Source organism: Phacochoerus africanus, chromosome 3, assembly GCF_016906955.1.
Source record: "Phacochoerus africanus isolate WHEZ1 chromosome 3, ROS_Pafr_v1, whole genome shotgun sequence".
In the NCBI taxonomy this organism is placed as follows: Eukaryota; Metazoa; Chordata; class Mammalia; order Artiodactyla; family Suidae; genus Phacochoerus; species Phacochoerus africanus.
This window is the reverse complement of record NC_062546.1, coordinates 18,373,106-18,396,993: the sequence shown is the minus strand read 5'-3', so window position 1 is coordinate 18,396,993 and position 23,888 is coordinate 18,373,106. Positions and strand designations below refer to the sequence as shown.

At 45.7% G+C, this 23,888-nt stretch overlaps 1 protein-coding gene across 1 annotated transcript in view; it reads right to left on the bottom strand.

Moving 5' to 3' along the window:
- Positions 1-23,888, bottom strand: part of LOC125122575 (receptor-type tyrosine-protein phosphatase T) — a 126,431-nt gene that overhangs the window by 62,052 nt on the left and 40,491 nt on the right. The window contains exon 3 of the mRNA XM_047771068.1: positions 11,546-11,633. Coding sequence (XP_047627024.1) covers positions 11,546-11,633 — 88 coding nt within the window. The remainder of the gene's footprint in view (positions 1-11,545; positions 11,634-23,888) is intronic.

Sequence of the window (23,888 nt, the reverse complement as noted above, 5' to 3'; positions counted from 1 at the left end):
GGCGATGTAAAGGAGCTTATACAAAGTAATTTACAAGCAGCCCAGGACGTTCATTATGCTCTATCTACATTTTGCAAGCTTGAGAAATAGCTAATCTGGTCTGCCTGGTTTGATATTCAACACGAGGAGAGGCATCACATAGAGGAAAAGCAGATGCTCAGTGGTGAGGTAAGAGGAAGGTGGGGGAGCCTGGCTCCACGTGGCTCTCAGCTGAGGTGGGAGATGGGCAAACACTGGCTTAGGGGGAGGAGAGAACCAGGGGCGGCTGGTAGAAGGGAGACATAACTGCAAAGGTCCAAAGAGCCCCCCACCCCAAACACAACTCTAGGGGAATCAATCTGTTTCTTGTAGTTTTAGGACAAAGCCCAGTGATATGCTGTAAAAGTGTAACAAACAGCTCTCTGGAGGAAAAAAAAATGGCCCCAATCTGTAACATCTGCTGATCCTATGGTATAAAAACCCCTTCCATGACTGATTTTGAGATACTGACATGGCATCAGCTATCTCACAAAATTCCTGAAAAATTAACCATCAGCTCTTGCAAGCTGATATGAATCAACTCCAGGACACCACTGATCTGACCAGACCCCACAACGCCTTGCCCGATCTGATACTTCCCAGTTCAGCCTCACATCCTTCTATACACTTTGACAACATGCCTTTTTTTCATGTTTCTCAAACAAACTCATGATGTCTGCTCTGACCACAGGGCCTTTGCACATGTGAAAGAAGACCCTCAACCCTGTAAGGTGGACCACATCTCATTCTCAGCAAGCCTCCTACAATCCCTCCAGGTTCTGACAGCTCCCTGTACTTGTCTTCAGCTCTTAAAGCAGCTGTATTTCCATGTCTGCCTGATCGCCTCACCCTGTTTAAGGAAGGTCACCCTATTTACTGAATTCCTCTACAGTGTATGGCACAGAGCGAGGGTTCAATAATTATCTGTCTGAGATGTGGATTCATATTTGTGTCTGAAAGCCTGAGAATCAGAAAGAGGTAGGATCCCCTGCTTATAGCCATACAGCTGACTTTAGGTAACTGGCCTGGGACCCAAGACTCTTACCTCTACTCAAGGCTGGCATAGTGTGCCTGGATCCTGTGCTTAAATTCTTCCTCTCCCTATGGCTGCCCCTTCACCCCACCTGCAGACCCAGCCTGCCTTGTCCAAAGACTGGCGGCCCAATATTGCCTTCAGCAGGAGAGAGGTAAGAGGTTAGGAAGGTAGGGAACTATATCTAGTGACTTATGATGGAACATGATGGAGGATAATGTGAGAATAAGAATGTGTGTGTGTGTGTGTGTGTGTGTGTGTGTGTGTGACTGGGTCACTTTGCTGTACAGCAGAAATTTACGGGACACTGTAAACCAATTATAATTGAAAAAACAAAAATCATTAAAATATATAAATAAAAAAGAAATATCTATAACTCTAAAAAAATTAAAAAAGAGGTTAGGTAGACTCTGAAGGCAGACCTGAGGTCTGTCACTACCTCTGTCACCTGGGGCAACACTGACTCACCTGACCCAAGCTCAGTTTATGAGAACATTCCAGTCCTAACTACCTTTGCAAACTTGTTGCAAGGCTTAAAAGTGCTAAGATAGGAGAGCACCTTGGGTATCATAAAAAGTCAATATGAGAACGTAAACTTGGGTTTATCATTATTCTAGACCAGTGGTTTTCAAAATATAGTCCCTTGGCCAAGAGTATCAGCAACATCTGGGAACTTGGTAGAAATACCCATACTTGAGTCCCTGCCCAGATCTGCTGAATCAGAAACTCCGGGTGGGGCTCAGCAATCTGCACTTTAACAAGCCTTCAGGAGATATTGATAACACTCAGGCTTGAACGTGCAGATCAGTGTTCAGTTATTTAACGTAGAGATACCCTGGCTAGTCACTTCATTTTGCCTTGGGAAAGACCAAAAGATATTATTGAAATTGGGCTATGAGACTAGAGACCCACCCGTGTTGGGTGTTAGGTACAGAAATTTATCTTTGTGGAGTGTGTAAGATGTTCTGGGCACTATTCTAGAAGGTTTATGGATGCTATTCCATTTGATTCTCACGGGAACCCCTTTTATGGATGGGAAAATCAAGGGTCTGAGAAGTTTAACCACCCATGAGAAGGTGTAAGGTTGAGAGCTTCCTTATAGAGTGGTGGGGTCCCTACCTCTCCTGGAGCCCCAATACCCAATGCCTCCACACCCCTTCCATGTCACTGTCTTGTCTCATTGGGTCTCCCCATCCGGTCCCTGGCCAGAAGAGAGGGCTTGGCTTCCCCCCTTACACGGCTCTATCTCTCAAAACAAACCACTGCTCCTCATCCCTTCCTCCATCATCAAAGGGAAGCCAATAAATCAGTCTTTACAAGTCACCTCCACTTAGAAAGATGATCGCTTCACAGAGGTGGGGCTGGGGAGAGACGCTCATTTGGATACAGGATGTGCTTTCTTCCTGTCTTCTGGGCAGTGAGGAAGGTAAAGAAAAGGTGCAATTTTTTAGAGAAAAGAGATTTGACTCATTACAATGAATTGTAGAGCTGAAAAAATCATTTCCTAGAAGTATTGGAAATGTTAATGCCATCATCTTGTGCCAGCAGAGAGGGAGGAGGCAGGTAATTCTGCCGAGACTGCCTGGGTACCCTATTGAAGCTAAAGGTCTGTGCATTCAGGCTTGATTGAATTACCATGATCAAGAGAGAGGGTGGGTGGGGTATGACAGGGAAACAGCCCAGCACTCTGTGCACCTGCTTCCTTATTCTGCCAGTTTGCTGTTGGCAGAGGTTGGGCTGCTTCCTTCTGCAGGGCCCTGGAAGGAGCTGCTTCAATAGATGAAAGCTTTGGGACCATAGAGAGAACTTCAACACAGAGGCTTGAGCACCAAGTTAGAGGGACAGTGGCCCATCTCATGATTCTATGGATTCATTCTAAGCAGGCTGTCCAGCCCATACCCCATGAAGGGAGATTCCTGAAGAAAGGGAGGAAAGTTCCCCATTTGGATTCTTTCAGAAGGAGAGTCTGAGACAAGGGTTGGAGTGCAAGGACTTAATTTGGGAGAGGATCCCGGGAAACGCCAGAAGGGAGATAAGTGAGAGGGAGGGAGGAAGGAAGCCAGTAAGGAGTGTGCCATCCAGCAGGTTATCCCTGGAGGCATGTGGGGCTTGCTTAACTCCGTTAGGAAATTCTGGAAGAGAATGTGAATATGCACCTCCATGTCATTCCCTCTCAGCAGGGAGGGATTGGGGGAACTTATACCCCCAACCCCCATCAGTCACCAGCTGAGGGCTGCCCCTGGACACACTGACTATCCCGACAGTCCTGGCCTGCCCTGCAAGCAGGCAGAGAGGGTGCCAGCGGCCAGAATGAGCCCTCTGATGAATGAGGGCACTGAGGATTTCTGCACCAGAATGCGACTGTAAGACCCAGGCAAGAGCCAACCTCAGAAACAGAAAAGGAGAAGAGGGGTTGGGGTGCACCGAACAAGGCCCCCATTTTGATATCCAGCTCTGTCTCCCCAGAAATCGGCAGAGAAAGAGCTGTGAGAAGAAGCCTCTGAGTTTGGGTTAAACCTGTGTTTCTTCCTGGAAGTGAAAACAGCCCATCCCAGTCTGCCATCTGCTCTGAGGTTAGAGCCCCAGTGGATTCTCCCCTAAGAGCATGGGTGTGTCTAGATGCAGAGGGACTCCTCGGTAGGGGGCTTGGGGCATCTGGGTAGCAAGAGCCTGGGGCTCTGGTCCCGACTGCCCTACTAACTCTGTGTACCATGAACAGGGGTTCCATATCTCTGGACCATTGTTCCTTTCCCATGAACCCAAAGAGGCTAGACTTAGCCTCATCTAGGTTTATAAGTCTACACAACCAGATTCAGATTCAATATTCATTCATATTATTTGGATTTTTTTTTTGCATTAAAAGATAAGAAGCTGAGGTTAGAGAGAGAAAATGACCTAGTTAAAGGTCATGTATGATGTCAAGGGCAGAACTGAGACTTAGCATCTTGTATTCTGGAACCCAGGCCCAGTACTCCAGTCCACCTGAACCAGTGGCTTGTCTTAGACTAAGGAGTAAGAAGTCTCAAAAAATGTCTTGGATTTCTTGTTGGCCCTTCAGACCTTCCCTCCAGCCTTCTGCACCTGCCTCTCTAATCTGGGGCTGATTTCTATGGATCAGAGGTTTTTATATTCAACATCCCTAATCATTAGGGAAATGCAAGTCAAAACCATCATGAGATATCACCTTGCACCTGTCAGAAAGGCTATCATCCAAAAACCACACAAAACAAATGCTGGTAAGGCTGTGAAGAAAAGGGAATCCTTGTATAGTGCTGGCAGAAATGTAAATTGTTATAGCCACTATGGAAAATAGTATAGAGGTTCCTCACAAAACTAAAAATAGAACTACCATATGATCCAGCAATTCTATTCCTGGATATATATCAAAAGAAAACAAAAAAACTAATTTGAAAAGATCTATACACCCCAGTGGTCATATCTCTATTATTTACAATAGTCAAGATGTGAAAACAATCTAAGTGTCCATCAAGAGATGAATGGGTAAGAAAAAAGATGTGTTATATATGCAATGGAATATTACTCAGCCATAAAGAGAAGGAAATTTTGTCATTTCCAACAACAAGGATGGACCTGGAAAGACAGAAAAAGACAAATACCTATGTTATCACTTATCTGCGTAATCTAAAAAATAAACTAAAACAAGTGATTATAACAAAACAGAAGCAGACTCACAGATATACAGAATGAACTAATGGTTACCTATGGGGGGAAGGCTGAGATAGAGGTAGGGGATTAAGATGTTCAAATTACTATGAATAAAATAAATAAGATACAAAGACATATTGTACAGCACAGAGAATATAGCCAGTATTTTGTAATGACTTTAAATGGAGTATAATCTAAAAAATATCGAATCACTATGTTGTACATCTGAAACCAACATAACATTGTAAATCAACTTTAATTAAAAGAAAAAAGAGGAGTTCCCATTGTGGCTCAGTGGAAACAAATCTGACTAGCATCCATGAGGATACAGGGTCGATCCCTGGCCTTGCTCAATGGGTTAAGGACCTGGTGTTGCCGTGAGCTGTGGTGTAGGTCCCAGGTGCAGCTGGGATTTGACATTGCTGTGGCTGTGGTAAAGGCCAGTAGCTACAGCTCTGATTCAGCCCCTGGCCTGGGAATCTCCATATGCTGTGGGTGCAGCCCTAAAAAGACAAAAAAAAAAAAAAAGAGAGAGAGAGAGAGAAAAAAAAAGAAAGGGAGAGAGAGAGGAAAAAAGATCAGAGGTTGGTAAACATTTTTTTTTTTCTTTTTAGGTCCACACCTGCTGCATATGGAGGTTTCCAGGCTAAGGGTCCAATTGGAGCTGCAGCCGCTGGCCCACACTGCAGTCACCAGCAACTCGGGATCTGAGTCTCTTCTGTGACCTACACCACAGCTCGCAGCAACGCTGTATCTGCAACCCACTGAGCTGGCCAGGGATCGAACCCGCATCCTCATGAATCCTAGTTGGGTTCGTTAACTGCTGAGCCACGACCGGAACTCCAGAGGTTTGTAAACTTGAATGTATGTTGGTGTCACCTTGCACCTGGCTGGCTTTTTAGAACAGAGGTTGCTAGGTGCCACCCCTGGAATGTCTGATTTGGTTGGTCTGTGGTGGGACCAAAAATGAGTATCTCTAACATGTTCTCAGATGATGCTGTTGCTGCTGCTCCAGGGACCACACTTTGAAAACCACTGGAGTCTGTCTACAGATTCCCTTGATCTTTGGCTCTGGCTGGGTTTAGCCAATGGAGGCAGAAGATTGGCTGAAGTGGGGAGACTGCCTTCAAGATGCTTATGTCTTCAGCTTCCTTTTGAGGGCCACCCTACAGGCTGGCTGCAATGCCAGTAAAGGTCACACCTCCAGCCAGGTTGTCTTTCTCTGGGCTCTGGGTACCTCTTCTTCCAGAATCCTCTGTAGTCTTGATATGGCACTTATTCCCAGGGCACCACACTATTCCCTGTAGTCCTATACCTAGCTCACATGTTTAATTAAAAATAAAATCACTTGATTAAATTATCCTCAGATAACCCTAGTTGAAGGTCCCATCTGTTTCCTGCTGGGACCCTGACAGATCCCAGAAGGGGAGCATCATTTGCTAAAATTTGCAGCCCCTGAGATCACTTCCTCTACTTGGTCTCATTTCCGTCCTGCTGTCCAGGAAGCATCCTCTCTGACTTCCACAGGGAGCATGCTTTGGTATTCTTGAAATTTTCCCTTGTCTGGTCTTTGCCCCAGAGCTACTTAAAAGTAAAGAACTCTTTGTTCTGTTTCTCCCATTCATTTCCTTCCTTTTCACTTCCTTTCTTTTCTACTCCCTGGAAACCTCACTGTCTCTATTACTAAATGCTAAACAGAATCATTTGGAAGAAAGGGCTTATTTAGCCAAGGTTTCTCTTTCATTGTTTCATTTGTAGGCAGTGCCCTCCCTCCTTCTCTTCCCCTTTCATCTTCTGTGTCCTCCCTGGCCTGGGCCTTTGTCCTCCTCTCTAGCTTCCCTGTGCTTGGGGTCCCTTAAGATGCTAATCACACCCGGTTTCCTTCTTGTGCCAAGAATATTTCTATTTATCAAGCCAGGGCAGACTTTGCCTCCGGGAGGGACACATACAAGGGCAGGAACACTTTCCAATCCTCTGGGCTGTTTCTCTTTTCCTTTTCTCATTTCAATTCCAGGACTTTTTTTTTTTTTTTCTTTCTTGGTTCTCCATTATGTCTTGTACTGCTTTTGAATGAACTGGTTTTCTTGGCTTTGTCTCCTCTCAGGACTGAGTGCAGACCCAGTCCAGCCACAGCGTGTTGCAGAATCACTGACCCTTACATTAGAAAGGAGATTCAGGCTTTTTTCTTTCTTTCTATTTTTAATGACTGTCCCACAGCATATAGAAGTTCCCAGGCCAGGGATTGAATCTGAGATGCAGTTGCAACCTATGTCACAGCTACAGCAATGCTGAATCCTTTAACCCACTTAAGCAGGCCAGGGATTGAACCCATGCCTCTGCAGTGACCTGAGCTGCTGCAGTCAGATTCTTAACCTGCTGTTGCCACAGTGGGAACTCCAGATTCAGGTTTCTTTAAACCCATCGAAGTGATATCATTAGGTGTCCATATTTTATCTGCCTGTTTGGATCTCCCCAGAAATAGCTGTAAGATGAGGGTTTTAGTGCAAACTGTTTGTATAAGAAGGGGACACCAGGAGGAAAAGAGGGAAGTGAGTGAGACAGCCAAGAGGAGGTAGCCCAAAAAGGGTGTTTCCAGGTCCATTACTCCTGTGGGCAGCTGCACTCCACTCCCTGTGGGAACCCTGGAAAACAGTGTAGAACACACAACCCCGTGGGGGCAGGAATGAGGAGCTGAGCTATTTCATGGTCCAGGGAGAGACAGCCTTGTACCTGGACCATCCTGCTCCAGCTTTGGAGAAAGACCCCAGGTAAACAGATACAGACAGGGCAGGAATCGGGGGAAACCTGTGAGGAGCCAGGGTACACACTTGAAGGAGGTGCTCACTCGCAGGATCAGGCAGGTTCAGGGTCAAAGCAGGATCAGGCAGGTCCAGGGTCAAAACTAAGAGTGAGCAGCCCTTTGAATGCCTCATGCTGGGTGCCTTGCCTGCCTCACCTTAGTCCCAGCCCTGGATGCCAGCAGGTGTTACTATACAAGGAGGTGGTAGGACTATGGGGTGCTGGGGGGACATTGACAGCATCTTCTGCCCCCTCTGATGGAGTCTAAGTCTCTTCGGCTCTACCTGCAGTCTGGAATCCTGTTTTCTCAGACGTGGCTCCCGGAGGAGGTAAGATTGTTCTTTTTCTCTCTCCCATGTCCCATCTCTCCACCTTCTTCATTCAGGCTCAGTATCTTCTTTCTTACTGGAATATCGTTGTTCCTAGTGTCATCTTAATCCAGCGTTCCTCCATCTATCCTTTCTGGGTATTCTCTACTTTGGGGGGAAGCCAGAAGGGAGAGACTCATGGTTCAAGCCCTTAGAGTTCTTTCAGAGACTCTGTGCATTTCAATATTCAGTCCTGTTGACCAAACACCAGCCATATGCCAGGTCTGGGGAAACAGAAGTGCAAGAGACCCCTGGTCCTGCTGTCACAGGCCATCTAACCTAGTGAGAGATCAGGCAGCCAAAAGAAAGTCATCTGCACGCCTTTCAAATCACAATAGAGATGCGAACTAAGAAGAAAACAAGCCTCATCCTCTCAGAGTGGCTAATGGGGTTTTGATCAAATTATAACAGTCAGACAAATTCCCCAAGGAAGTGGTACCTGAGCTAAGATCTCGAGAACAAGGAGAACTTGACAGAGCAAAGAGAGGAGGGATGGATACATTGATAGAAGAAAATGAGCAAAGGCCCTGTGCCATGGAAGAGTGTGGAAAGTCCAAGGTACTGAGTGAGAGCCAGAGGGGCTTACGTGTGGAGACTATGATGGGGATGACACAACAGGAAATGAGACTGGAGAGAGGCAGGGGCCTCTGGATAAGAAGGGCTCAACAGTGAAGGGAGCCCTTTGAAGGGTTTTCTGTAGGACGATGACATGTTTCAATCCATATTTGGGGAAGGCTCCTCTGGCTTCCATTAAAGATCAGAGAGGTATAAATTTTGGGGCCAACATAGATGTGGAACAACCAGGAAGAGGCCAGGTGAGATCTGATGATGGCTCGAGCAAGGGTGCTGAGTGCAGAGGGTGAGTAGTGGGAGGCACCTAAAGACACAAAGCTTGGCTTCCCATCCTCAGCCCCTGAGGCTTTGGACCAATACGTGGCCCAACCTGGGCACCCATGTCTCTCAGAGAGGCAAGGTCCGTTACTGTGCTTGAGTCATTTTTTCCCCATTATTTCTTTTTTCTTTTTATAGCCGCACCTACAGCACATGGAAGTTTCCAGGCGAGGGGCTGAATTGGAGCTGCAGCTGCTGGCCTATAGCACAGCCACAGCAGGGTGGGATCTGAGCCACATCTGCAACCTCTGCAGCAACTTGTGGCAACACAGGCTCCTTAACCCACCGAGCAAGGCCAGGGATAGAACTTGAATCCTCACAGACACTATGTTATGTTCTTAACCCACTGAACCACAACAAAAACACCCCCATCATTCTCTTCTATTATTACTTTCTATTTTAATATTTCATCACTATACCCATTTTACAGAGAGAGGACCAAGGCTTAGAGTGAGCCTATAATTTATTGGACCCTATATGAACTCCCCATCTGCTGGGGGAACAGATATTTTAAGCCATGTGTGGTGCTTGAGCAGAGAGGGTGGTCAGAGCAAGCAGAACCTGTGCCCAGAAAATGAACTCCCTGGGGGCAGAGACGAAGCATCCAGGACCCAGCTGCACAGGGCCTGGCTCAGAGGAGGCCCATGCGTCATAGGTCTTAACACACGTTTCCTGATTGCTGGACCATCTTTTGGCCACACTTCATTTGCAAGAAATCTCACTGTCTGCCTTACTCTCTTCCAAGAGACAAATTATAAATGTTTTCTGATTAGTTCTCCCATTCAGAGTCTATTTCTAAATCAGCACAGGAAACAGCTAAGCTAAAACTTCTCCCTCTTTCTTCCTTTACAAGCTGCCTGTATCTTACACTTGCTTCCTCTGAGCATTTTCTTAGGCAATGTCTAGACGGTTAAAGAAAACAAAATAAAACACTGAGCTGTGCTAGAAATAATTTGTTATTCAAGACTTTTTTTTTTTTTTTTTGGTCTGAACTGGGCTACTCTGAAAACAGAGACCAAGAGATGTTTTCTAACTGGTGAGATGTACCTAACTGGTGGGATGTCAAAAGGTCCAGGCTGGCTGCACTGTGGCAGACACAGGCTGTTGTAGACACCTGTTCTAATCAGCATATGTGCTCAGCATTTTGTAGGAGGCAACTCTGTCCTCTGTATCTATGTTTCTTAGAAGGCTGTGCCCACCAGCGTTTGGCAATGAGTCACCTGTGTGTGGTATGCAGTTCCATGGCAGTCTCTCTTTCCTTCTCTTCCCAGCACTGACTATCACACACAGTCACAACCAAGTACTATCACTGCCTTTGTTCAGGCTTCATCATCCTTTGCTAGGACCATTGCAGTAGCCTCCTCACTGGTCCCTCTGCCTCCAGCCTGTCCCAATCGAATCCACCCTCCCAATGAGCTGCCCTGGTGATATTTCCAAAATGGACATGGTTACACTTTCCTGCCCCAACCTGACTTAGTCCATGTTCCCACATGGGTATTTTGTGGATCTTACTGAAAATAAGGTGGAATGGTGTATCTGCACTGCTCATCAGTGACCCTGAGAGACTAACGCTATGGCTACAAGTATCAGTGCCAGGTACTGTGTGGTTTTTATGTACCTTTCCCCAACTACTCTATCTTTAGTCTTTTAAAAAAACTTTTTTTTTTCACATGGAGGTTCCCAGGATAGGGGTTGAATCAGAGCTACAGCTGCTGGCCTACACCACAGCCACAGCAACACCAGATCTGAGCTGCATCTGTGACCTACACGGCAGCTTGTGGCAACACCAGATCATTAACCCACTGAGCAAGGCCAGGGGTTGAACCTGCATGTTGGGTTCTTAACCCACTGAACCACAACAGGAACTCCTATCTTAATTTTTTCCCTCATTTTGAAGGTGAGAAAAAGGAAGCTTAGGAAGTTCCCATAACCCACCCAGAGCCCCACAGCTGGGATAGAAGCCGGGCAGTCTGACTTGAGAGGGTTCGAACTACTCTGTGCCATTGTCTTCATCAAACCACACCCCTGGGGGTACCTCCAGGAATGATAAAAATCCCTGCTGAGCAAAAGGCAGTGTCCTTTTACACCTCTCCCAGGTCCACACTAAACAAGCTTTCCTCCTGCAGGCTCAGCACCACTATCGTGAGCCCTGAGTGACAGGCACTAGCTAGGGAGCCTTGCCCCCTCTAGCAGTGAGGTCTGGGGAAAGAGTTGTGAACAGAGTAGTTCTGGGCTCCTTTGAGTCCTGACCTGGCCACTTCCCAAACCCTCAGGCTTAGGCCAGAGTTTCTGACTCCTTCTGAACATCAACACTTGCCTGGGACTCTACCTTCTTGGAGTAGCATAATTCTCCCGCCTAGGTGTTCTTGGCCCCTCCTTCACAGGCTGGACCTTGCTCCCCACCCCAAGCTGCTGCCAAGATGGTTCTTTGCAGAGAGGACCTGCCAGGACCACCCCTCTGGCTGGGCTTCCTCTCCCACCTGAGGAATGCTTGAGTGGGTGACTCCAGGCAAGACCCAGTCTCCTGAGATTTCCTGCATCTATTCTTCCTGGACAGGCTCCCTGCTGCCCCTGCTGGCTGAGATCTGCCAGGCCCTGCCACCCAGGCCATTTAAGAGAGGGAGGCTGGGCTAGAGCTCTGAGCTCAGCAAGTGGACCCCAAGCAGAAAACATCAAGGAGTCTTTGGCAACAAATTCCAGGTAAATACTAGTGGTTGCTTCTTTTCATCTATGTTCCCTCTTCCTGGAGCCCTCCCAGAAGGGCACTTACAGGATATAATGTTGCCATATCGATTCTTATTGCGGTTCTCATCCTCTTTGGCTGTGTCCCACGAAGCTGTCTGCCCCTCTGGTAAAGCCTAAAAAGAAAGGACACAGGGATCAGAATGACTTGAGATAGGAGCTTCGTTTGGGTGTAGATGAGCCAACAGGGGAAAAAGGAGACGCACTGTTTGTGGTCATATGGTTTAAAAGGTTGTGTGTTTTTGTATGGGACCTGGTGAGAATAGAGACTCTGCTCCTCCCTGGATATAGTCACTGGTTCATTGACTCAAGTGTTACTGATATCTTCTATGTGTTATGAGCTCAAATCCCATTCAGTAGAGGAATCACTGGTTCATTCATTCTTGACAGATATCTGAATCCCTAATATGTGTTGGGCACTGTTCTGGGTACTCAAGATACACAGAAAAAGACACAGCCCCCTTGAGCTCCCAGTCCACAGGGAGATGCAGCAAACAAATAAGCTGACATATGTAATTTATTTATTTTTTCTTTTTCTTTTTAGGGCCAGACCAGTAGCATATGGAAGTTCCCACGTTATGGGTCGAACTGGAGCTACAGCTATCAGCCTATGCCACAGCCACAGCAACAGGGGATCTGAGCCACATCTGAGATCTACACATCAGCTCATGGCAACACCAGATCCCCGACCCACTGATTGAGGCCAGGGATCAAACCTGCATCCTCACAGATATTAGTCAGATTTGTTTCCTCTGCACCACAAAGGGAACTCCCAACATGTATAATTTTAAATAGTGGAAAACGAAATGAAGAAAAAATAAAGCATGCAGAGGGCTAGCGACAGGGGATGAGAATTATTTCAAATTGCACATTCTGGGAGAGCTTCTCTGAGAAGGTAACATTTAAGCTAATGCCTTCATGAAGTGAAAAACCCAGGCCAAGAAAAGCAGGAAGCGTTTTTCTAAACAGAGAGAACAGTAGATGCGAAGGTAGTAACTGAATAAACATACTCAAGGATAAGGTAGGGAAAAGCAGTGACAAAAGCATCTGGAGAGGTGGGGAGAGTTCTGGCTTTATAAAGCATCATAGTCATTGGTGATGAGTTGGGTGTTATTCTCAGCATGATGGGAAAGCACTGGAGGATTTTGAGTGGGGCAATTAGCTGATATATGTCTTCCAAAGCACATTTGTGGCTCATGTTTGGAATAACAGAGTCTAGGCAGCTCACGGAAGCAGCAGGGAGCTCAGCTAGGAAGTTGTTACAGTGGTCCAGGCAAGAGGTGATCGTACTTTGTACTAGGATGGTGACAGGGGATGCAGAGAGAAGTGATTGTTTTCAGGATGTTCAGCTGAAAATTATAGGTTTTGGATTCCACCAGCCCCCCCGCTCCCCCGCCCTGGAAACTAAATCAGAGACAAGGATTCTAGTATGAGGTTTATTTGAGATGCAGTCCTAAGGAGCAGGGGTGGGAGAATGGGAAAGATCAGGCAATCCAGGGAAGGATGCCAATACAAGGTACTTCAATGAACAGGTAACCACCATACCTGGGGCTTAATCCCATGGGCCCATTTCATGCCACAGAATTGTCCTTCCAGTGGAAAAAGGGAGTTGGGGTATTTATCCACCAGTTTCCATCTATTACTGTTTGAGGGCAACTCTTAGGAAATCACTTGGCACTTCTGTCATGCTCTGTAGACAAGGCATGCATATTCTTTTGTCTCGAGGAAGGTCTTCAGGCAAAAAGGCCCAGGTGCCTCCAAGAGGCAGGCATTGGCGGGACATACATGGGAGCAGGGAGCATGCAGGGGATGTGGGCAGGGCACCAACACATCTATTATACACATGGACTGTGAAGGAAAGAGGGAGGGAGGGAAGCTGGCTTCCAGAGTGTGGGTTTGAAGAACTGAACAGAGAGTCACATTGTTTACTGAGATGGAGAAGAAACAGATAGGGGAGAAACAGGTTTGGGGAAGTAGGAATTAAGTGTTCTGTTTTGAGTACATAAAGCACTTAGAAGCATGGGTAGTAAGTACTTGCTTCTTAACATGTTCAAAACAATAAGAACCAGAAGTTCCTTTGTGGCATAGCAGGTTAAAGATTCAGCATTGTGGCAACTATGGCATAGGTCACAACTGTGGCACAGGTTCAGTCCCTGGCCTGGGAACTTCCACATGCCACAGATGTGACCAAACAAACGAACAAAAAAACAAAACCACCACCACTGAAAAACAATTAAACAAACCAACATTCTTTTTCTCGTACTATCTTCCGTTGTATTCTACCACAAGAGACTGGATGTAGTTCCCTGTGCTGTATAGCAGGACTTCAATGCTTATCCATTCTAAACGTTACAGTGAGAAAAAGCATGTACATATATCTATGACTGGGTCACCATGCAGTACGCAGAAATTTTGACACAACACTATAAATCAACTATAATAAAACAAACAAAAAATTAACAGCAGCAGCAGCTGCCACAGCCATGTGTGAGATGACTAGTCAACATCTGAGCCAAGATGCTGAGCAGGAAGTTGGACACAGAGGGTCAGAGTCAAGTTAGAGGGAAGGAAGAGATGAGACTCATCATTTAAGAGAAGACAGACAAGTAAAAACCATGTGGACTGATTTCACAGAGTTATGAGTCAAGCATTTTGGAAACACAGGGGAGGGTGAAGCCACTTATCTGCTAGAGAAGGAAAACGGGCACTTGAGAGGGAACAGCCTGAGAAAAGCTGCAGAGGCATGAATGTCAGACCGCATCTTAATGACTGTCCCCACCCAGTGTCTGGTGGAACAGGCTGGATGACTTGCTCAAGGCCCCTTGCACTGGCACTGCTTCTGAGACTGAATTTATTGCCTCTCCCAGCAGTGTAGTGCTTCTTCCAGTCTCTGAATACACCGGCCTTGCTCTGCCCACCTATTTCTGACCAGGGCCACAACCTAAGCAAGGAGGTGTCTATAACCTGATTGGTCAGAAACTCGGCCATTCAGCAGGCAGTGTTTTACAGGCAGGACCACTGTCTATGCAAAGCCCAGACCATGCGTGATGTCCCTTTTCTTGCTTCCACACGTCTGTGTCTTCTCCAAGCCAACCTGGGTGAGTCTTCTTCTAGAGCAGGAGTTGGCAAATGTTTTCTGTACTGGTCCAGATGGTACACAGTATGGACCTTGTGTGCCACACAGTCTCTGTTCCAACTACTTATACTTGACGTCACTATGGTAGAGTGAACACAGTCCCAGGCACAGTGCACACACGTGGGCCTGGCTGGGTTCCAATAAAACTTTATTTACAAAAAAACAGGCCTTGGGATGGATTTATCCTGTGGCTAGAGTTTGCTGACTTTTATTCTAGGAGCATGACAATGATCCCCATCTACAGTGAGGCAGTGGTTGGATAGGTAGAATTAGTGTCCGTTCTGCCACCCAGCCATTCCAGACTGAAGGGAGATGGGGCAGGAGGCCCTTGCCTAGTCTAAGCCATGTTCTCCACCTTGGTTTTGCCCAAGGTTTTAGGTTGGGGCAATAGAGTGCCTTCCCAGGTATGAACTCATCAGAATGTTGTTCTTTTTTCTTTTTACGGCTGCCCCTTCTACATATGGAAGTCACTGGGCTAGAGGTTGAATTGGAGCTGCAGCTACAGGCCTAGGCCACAGCCATGGTAACACAGGATCCAAGCCACATCTGTGACCTAGGCCACCACTTGTGGCAATGCTGGATCCTTAGCCCACCGAGCAAGGCCAGGGATTGAACTTGCATCCTTATGGATACTATGTTGGGTTCTTAACCTGCTGACCCACAGCAGGAACCAGAATGTTGTTCTTTGTGTCATAACATCTCCGACTAGTACTCTGGAGAAGAAGCAAAACAGACACTAGGCTCTGCCCTAAATCTGAGTGTGAAAAAGCACCATGGATATGGAAAACAAATGGAGGGATTACCTCTCCTTTTTCTCCTCATCCTCTACTTGCTCCTCATTATAACTGACCATCATCCTGCTTCCCTCATGCCACCAGTGTGGGCCATCTGTGGACCACAGATAGTTCTTGCTTTTGCATGGGACTGTCAGGACTCAGATTCCAGCCCTTGGCCTTGTCCTCTAACTCCAGCCACGTAGCTCCAGCTCTTTCAGGCCAGCTGCCAGGCCTCTATATTCCTGGCTCTCTGCAGGGGTGGGTATGCTCGTCTCAGTGGTAACATCACACGTCTTGATGTTTAAGCCAATATTCTGGGGATGGACTTTCTACCTGAAACTCTCTAATAAAAAAGCCCCTGTTCATCTAATTATATCCACCTGCAAGGTGTGTGAAACCAAAAATAGAGCCCCCTGAATGTTTTCATACTCATTTTTTTTGGAAGAAAAAAAGATTTGCTGGCGACCTACTATGTGCCAGGGCTCAGGTTACCGTTAACTTATGGCACTGTAATGGCTGAACATTAGAATTGTCTGGGAAGGCTTTAAAACTCCCAAATCCATGGCCTACCCCAGATCACTAAATCAGAATCTAAGGGACACAGACATCCGTAGTATTTAAAGCTTCTCGGGTAATTCTAATGATTCTTGCAAAGAGTGAATTTACCTGGAGAAATGCTTTCCCATGAGTCTCCTCATTGGTTTCTTTTGCTTTGATTTTGTCCCCTCCAATACATTTTCCTCTGTAATCAGAGATCTTTCTAAAATGTGAAAAGGACCCAATTACTTCCCTTGTCTTTGGGATAAATTCCAAACTCTTTAATATAGGGTCCTTAAGGATTTCATTCCATATGTCTCTCTAGCCTCATGTCTTACCCTTAAATCTAAATTTTGGGAGTGCCTGTTGTGGCTCAGTGGGCTAAGAACCCAACTAGTATCCACAAGGATGCAAGTTTGACCCTGGCCTTGCTCAGTGGGTTAAGGATCCAAAGTTGCCATGAGCTGTGGTATAGGTAGCAGACATGGCTTGGATCCCATGTTGTTGCAGCTGTAGTGTAGGCTGGCAGCTGTAGCTCCAGTTTGACCCCTAGCCTGGGAACTTCTGTATGCTGCAGGTGTGGCCCTAAAAAGAAAACAACAGAAAGAAAGAAAAAAAATCTACATTTCAATGATTATCAACTACATGCAATGCCACAGACAAGTTCAGGTGTTACAATCTTCTGAGACTGACTATATACATGCTGTTCCTTCTGCCTCAAATTCTCTTCTACCTGAATCTGCCTGGTAAACGCCTACATGTTCCTCAACACCCAGTTCAAGATTTTCTCTTTTGTGAAACCTTCCCTGCATACCTCCACACCATTCCACTGTATCCCCAGCTAGTCAGTCACTTCTGTTATGACATGGACTACTTTACATCTGATTATCTGAAGGTCTTGTCTTCCAATCTGGTGATGGGCTATTCCAGGTAAAGGGTAGCATCTTATCTCTGCCTGTATCTCCTGAACCCCATTCTGGCTTTATATTTCATATGTGCTTGAATCACCCTTTCTGAATGAAGGGATGGATAGATGAAAAAATAGTGGGTGAGGTGGCTTCTGTGTGTACAGAAATCAAAGATCCTGCTATCTCAGAGACGTAAGTGACCTTGAAAATAATTTGTGCTCCCTTCCACAATAGCCTTCTAGGCATCTGATAAGATGATCCCTAGCAACTGTTACTTGGATACCATCAGACTTGGATGCCCTCAGTGGTGGAGAGCTCACTGTACCATAAAGCTTCCTGCCTTGCTTTTGGACAGATCCACTGGGCAGTTTTTATTTACTCTGCCTCCATGTACTTTGCCTTTGCCCTGATCCATGGGACCTACCGAGTGAGCATGTATCCTCTGCACTGAGATGTCCCTGTCATCCTTAGGTGGCACCACCTGGGAGTTTTTTCAATATCCAGGTCATGCTCTTCAGGATAAATCCAGAGTGTAGAATCCTTTGAAAATCCTAATCAGTTGTGATGAGTTGCAAGGAAGGGCACTTCTCTGTGGGAGACCCTGCAGGCTCCTGGAACAGCCCTGGGAGCCTCTGTCTCCCCCTGATGGGGATAAAGGGAAATGTGTGGGCCTGGGGGCTGTGATGATGTTGACAAAGGCTAGACCTCACCAGCTGCCTGGGAGTGCACGGTAATGACCCCCTAATTTGCAGACTTTGATCACACATCCATTTCCCCTTTTTAGGGAGCTGTAATTGAAGAGGGGATAATCTTATGAAGGAAAAAAAAAATATGACGGGGTAAAAGTCTGAGAGGGAGACTCCTCTCCATCGTCAAAGTGAGCCAGCCAAGAGGCATTATTTTTACATTAGCGGCGAGTTACAGTAGATTGACCAGGGAATGGTGGCAGTCATTAGGAGCTAATCACATTCTTCTGAAACCAAAATTGCCATCTCATTATATTCATCCATTATCAATCTCCACTTTCCTTTTCTTGTTCTCTTCTCCTTAAAGTGTCGAGCTCTGTTTTTACATTCTTCTCTGAGTGTGGAGACGTTTCCTATTCTTCCACTGTGTTACTTTCCTAAGGAAGTCATTTTTGAAAATTTTTGCCCTGAAAGGGGCATTTGGGGATGTCTGCATTTCTGGAGGTCTAGGCTGCGGTGTTCACAGAATCCTCGAAAGGCAGATTCAAAAGGATGCTTGGAGAATGTTAGTGCCTTGTTTTTCAGCAAAGTGAGTTCTAGAAACAGGAAACGACTTGCCCAAGGACATATATTAAGGGAGCCCATCTTCCCTTCTTCCTTACTTTTTCCCTTCCTTCCTTTCCCAGTGACCATCTGAGTGCGAGGATAGGGCTAGGTCCTAGAAACAATAGCAATGAACATGGCAGACAAAATCTCATGAACTTGATGCTCTAGCTGTAGGCAGGTGCAAACAATAAACAAGATAATTACTGTTTATAATGGGTGCTATAAAGGCAGTAAACAAATTTCTGGGATAGACCATGACTCAGGACAAGGGACTAGTTTAGATGGGGTGGATTTCAAAGGCAGGACTCTTTGAAAAAGTGACATTTGAGAAGGTGAAAAAAGCAGCCCTGTCTTTTGGGAGCAGAACTGGCACCCACAACTGGACTTTGGTGTTTTCCTATTGACCATAAACAAATTCACAGAATGCCAATGTCAGACAAGGCCACTCTGAGACCATGATGGAGCAAGGCAAAAACATGACCACTCTAGTGATGTCCAAACATAAATAGGAATATTGTTCAAGCCAAAAAACAGCCCATATCCTGGCTCATATGAGCGACTGCTTCTCCTTTGCTAAATTTGGCTCTAGCTTCTAGCTTGCATCTCTTTCTCATAGTTTCAATTTATTAAGAGACCCAATCTGACCACTTCCTATTGGTATCCAGTCCAGTACAAAGCCCCAAAACACCAAACACAGCCCAACGTCCTGGGAGTCCTTTCTGACATCCTCTTCCTGAGATTCACCATGGTTCCCCAATCCAGCTTGTTCAACACCAGGTATTTTCCCACCACCCTCTTGTTGACACGTTTGAACTGAGAAATGAATGAGGAGCAGAAGCTGGCCAAGGTGAGAGCTAGGGGAAGAATGTTCCAGGCTGACAGTGACGACAGAGGCCCTGAGATGGAAGGAGCCTGGTATGTTCTAGAAATTGAAGGGAGGTGCTCCAGAGTCGAGAGAATAAGAAGAGCTGTTGGGTGACACAGAATGCGGACGGGGAGGGTGTGGAGCTCAGTCGAGGTCTTATGGACCACGGCCAAGACTGAGTTATATTCTGAGTCAGTGGGAATGCTCTGGACATTTTTCATAACAAGAAGGCTGAGCTAGCACCAGTATCATGACAAGGGGCTGAGAACACTTGTCTCTTGAAACCTCCCTTTATCCTGCTTGACAGCCAGGGATCGAACTGGCATCCTCATGGATACTGGTAGGATTCATTTCCACTGTGCCACAATGGGAACTCCAAATTAAGGGTTTATAGTGCATTTGGGTAGGTATAATAATAGTATATTGGTGATGTTAAAAAATTAAAATAAAGAAAAATAGCTTTGCGTCCCTAAGATTACACATGAATTGAGAACACCACCTGTGTGTCAGTCTTCAGTCAACAGGGACCAAGATTTTGTTTCTCTCTCTGCCTGTGACAAACAGAGCGCTTGGCTGAGTATGAACTCAGTGAGCATTTGCTCAGTGATGATTCCGTGAGAACTAGTTACTCCCCAGGGACACTCAACATAATGGGAGACTGAGGTCTGGGTCCTCTTGACCAGGACTCTGCCGGCCCTCCAGCCAAGGGTCATTCTTCTTCATACACTCTTCTTTGCACCTAAGCCTCTGTGAGTGATGCCCCCCAACCAAGGTGAAACATCAAAGCACAGAGCTTCCAAGAGCAGTTCCCCTTCCATGCAAGGCTAGGAGTGTCCTGCTCCATTTCTTTTCCCTGTTCATCCACTGACCTCAGCAGATTCTGATAGCTATGATGCCCTCCTCAATCCTCTTGGCTTGACTGTATCCCTGGAGATAATTGGATCTGATATGCCCTGGGGTGCAGCAAAACCAGGCCCAGGGAGTGCTGACCAGGCAATTCCTGGCTGATGCTCTAGGGCACAGCTGAGGGCCTGCTTCCTCCATGATCAGGTCAGCCTGCTGGGATGCTCCCATGAGTTCATCCACCACTCTCCCAGTACAGAGGGAAGACCCTGGAGAGTCTTCAGGGAGGAGCAATTTCCACCTGGGTCATTCATCCATTTATCTTGTCAAGAAATATTTCTTGCCCATGAAGCATGTGTATGAGGCAAGGAAAAGGCAGGGCTTTGCAAAAGGAAGACAGGCTTGAGTGTTTGGATATTTTTACTGTAAATCATTTCACCACTCCAAATCTCAATTAACTTTTCTGAAAATTAAGTCCATAATACATCCTTCAGTTAGGGGTGGGGAGGATCCAACTACTGGGGGCAGCACAGGGGATTCTTTTGCTGTTGAAACACTTATGCATCCTGATTGTTTCAGTGTTGAGATGATTCTACGCATTTGTTAAAACTCATCAAACTGAACACCCTGCCCCTTCCAAAATACATTTTGCAGCATGTAAATTAAAACATGGGAAAAAAAATAATACATGTCATGGAGTTTTGTGATGATTAGTGATTACCCAAGGTAACGCCTATGGGCACCTAACACAATGCCTGTCACCTAGCCTCTTCCATCCCAAGGGTACACTGTCCAACCCCCTTGGTTCATTCCCAGAATTCAATGCCTTACATTGATTGGAAACATCCAGTTTCTTGTCACAAAACCAAAGATGGGGAGCTCCCTGCAACATCCTCCCTGGTTTGCCTTGGACCAAAGGGGTTCCGTGATGTAGCACTTTGATTAAAGTTAGGACCATCCTGGGAAAACTGGGACAAGCTGCTCATCCTAGGCAGAGGTAAGGCACAGTACTCAGGAGTGAGAAAGAGTGTCAGGAGTGGTTGGAAACTTAAGGTCTCGCCTCAACTGTGGTCCCTGAGTTCATTAAATACCCATGTTTAATGAAGACCATGGCTAGCTTGGTGGATGGCAAGGACTTCCATGGATGGCTGTACAGGTTATAGACAACACAAAAGCACCACATCTAAGGAAGTGCCATGCATCCTGTGGACATGATAGATTTCTGTATATATTATAAACATCTTCTGAAAGGTGATAAAGTTGAATATCTTGAGACAGGTGTACCTTTTACTATTTCACTTTAAGGTCCTATATGAGTTAGCAGGGGCCATGGCAGAGGCCATGCTTTCAACAAATGCCTCCTTCTCTGCTGAAAAGCACATGCCTTAGGGATTATAAATGTGGACAGAGAAGGCAGGAGAGGATGACTAATGACGTCTACTCAGAGTGGCATCAAGAGAGCAAATATTATTGTGTGCCGTGTCACTAAATGGACAGTAATTTATGAGTTCTCCTGGGGAAGCTGAGTCGAAAATCAGATGGCAGCAAGATTAGGGTATTTGTCTGTGACAGGAGCTGGGAGCAAGCAGAATAGTTGAGAGTGTGTTGCATGTAGAGTCAAAAAGCAGCCTTTAAAAGCCCCCATTCGAAGTGACAAGATCTCTTTTAAGTGACACATTTTAGGCCAGATGTTCTCAAACTTTGGTAGGAATCTAGATTTCTTAGGGAATTTGGTAGAATTCAGAGGTCTGGGCCCTGTCCTGGGCCTATGAGCCTCTGTCTCAGTATTCTTCTTTTCTTCTTCTTTTTATAGGAGCACCTTTAGCATATGGAAGTGCCCAGACTAGGGGTCAAATTGGAGCTGCAGCTGCAGGCCTACACCATAGCCACAGCAACACTGGATCTGAGCCCCATCTTTGACCAACTTTGCAGCTCATGGCAACACCGAATCCTTAACCCACTGAGCAAGGCCAGGGATTGAATCTGCATCCTCATGGACGCTATGTTGGGTGCTTAACCTGCTGAGCCATAACAGGAACTCCTCAACATTCTTTATTAACTCCCCAGTTGATTGTGATACACAACATAGTTTAAGAACCACTGTTTCAGGCAGGAAGGTAAATGGAAACAGCCAATTCCTGGGGAAGACTCATCCCTAAGACACTCTATGTCCCTATAGAGACAGTGCACAGATGTGAGAGTCTTTCTGTATTGGTGTCTTTCTTTAAGAAATACTGCCTTTTAAATTTCTGGACAGAACTATTCTTAATCATAAAGTTTTTCTCCAGCCCTCTGCAAATCAATTAAGTTACAATTTGGCATTAATGTACTATTTTTCAGATGCTTCAGAGAAGAGAGATGAGTGAATAATACCCTGGTCCTACCTCCAAAAAGCCTACAGTATAAAGGGAAAGCTCATACTATGGTACCTCTGCGCCTCCCAGCTTTGAGTCTATGATCTGGAGGATCCATGTATCCCATTCTAAGCTACAGACTTTTGGTACCATCCACACATTTTCTCCATCTGCACGCATGAGCTTCTGGTGGCTGTCTCTGGGTCAATAGCTCTCCCTTAAACTTGAAGTTGTCTAGAGTTAAGGGGTGGACTGTCAAAGACCATGATATTACCTTGTTAATTCTGTTTAGGAAAACTGTGCAAAATTCCTATTTAGATCTCCAACTTGTTTCATTTTTTAGGTCTCTTTTCATAGACAGGCATCTTTTTTTTTCCCTTCTAAGAGCTGGCTCATGACATTTAATTTCTTCTATGTTTATCAGCCCCTAAACAAGTGGTTACCTCTGTCACACATGTTTTTTCTCTACCCAGCCTTCTACTCTTCTTCAACTCAGTGTCTCATCTTTTATGAAGCTTATGATTGATCTTGGCAGTAATAATTGACAAAGATCAAAAATAAACCACAAAACCTGCATTTACTCTGGACCGCCCTTTCTCATGGGTTTATGATGCATGTTAGAGTTCTCTTATGTAATTACATGGTGTGGTAAGTCCATAAGCTTCCTTTAAAGTAGGGTCTTTATTCCTTTTATTTATCTAACTATCTCCAGTACCCTACACAACAATGTAAATTACTCAGTAGGTACTCAATAAGTGTTTCTGGCCAAATGAAGTACAAGCATATATTATCAGGCTTCAGGAGCCCATTCTATGTAGTCAACATTTCACAGAAGATAAAAAGGGGACCCTAAGATGGAAAAGTCTTATCCAATTCCACCCAACATGTCAGGGACATTTTGAGAACCAGGTCTTGGCTCTTAGTCAAGAAGTTTTCTCTGGTACCACCTGAAAACTGCTCACTTTGTTGGGATTCCCGTATTAAACAGAAAATATTGTTTCCAAGGTTATAAAAAGAAACCAAAATGTAAAAATAAGCTCAAAAGAAAAGACTCAATTAAGGGTCTTATACACAAGCTCTTTCTGGTTAGAAAATTTCCAGATCTGAAACCACATGGGTTCCTGATGTCTTTGGGGCACCTCTGGAAATGGTGCAGTTTCTCCTTGTTTTAAACCACGGAAAGTGGAATTAAATGAGCATGTGGAGTCAAGTCTTTTTATTTTTATAATTATGAGTTTCCAGAGTTGAAGAACAACCATGGTTTTCCCTTTCATGATTTTGGCATCTGCCACTAATTCCCCATGCTCCTATCCAAGAATCACTTGCAAACTGAGAAGCTAGACCAGAATCTCTCAGAGGTCACCTGCACTGGGATGTTCTGCGACTGTTACCAACCAGAGCGAGAAAAAAATTGTGGGAGAAGCAGAAGGTCCACTCTGTCTCTGCTCAGGTGGCTCTGGGCAGAGAAGAGGGAACCTGGGGTGATTTGAAGCATCCATATCCATGATTACACCCCTTCAGGAGGCTGCCTGCTCATCATCACCCACAGATGACTAAGAGAAAGATAGCAACACTGGCCTCACCCCACACAAGCCATGCACATGGTGTGTCTGCCTAGAGTTGGAAAATGAACAAATGTTTGCTCTTATTAGGCTGCATC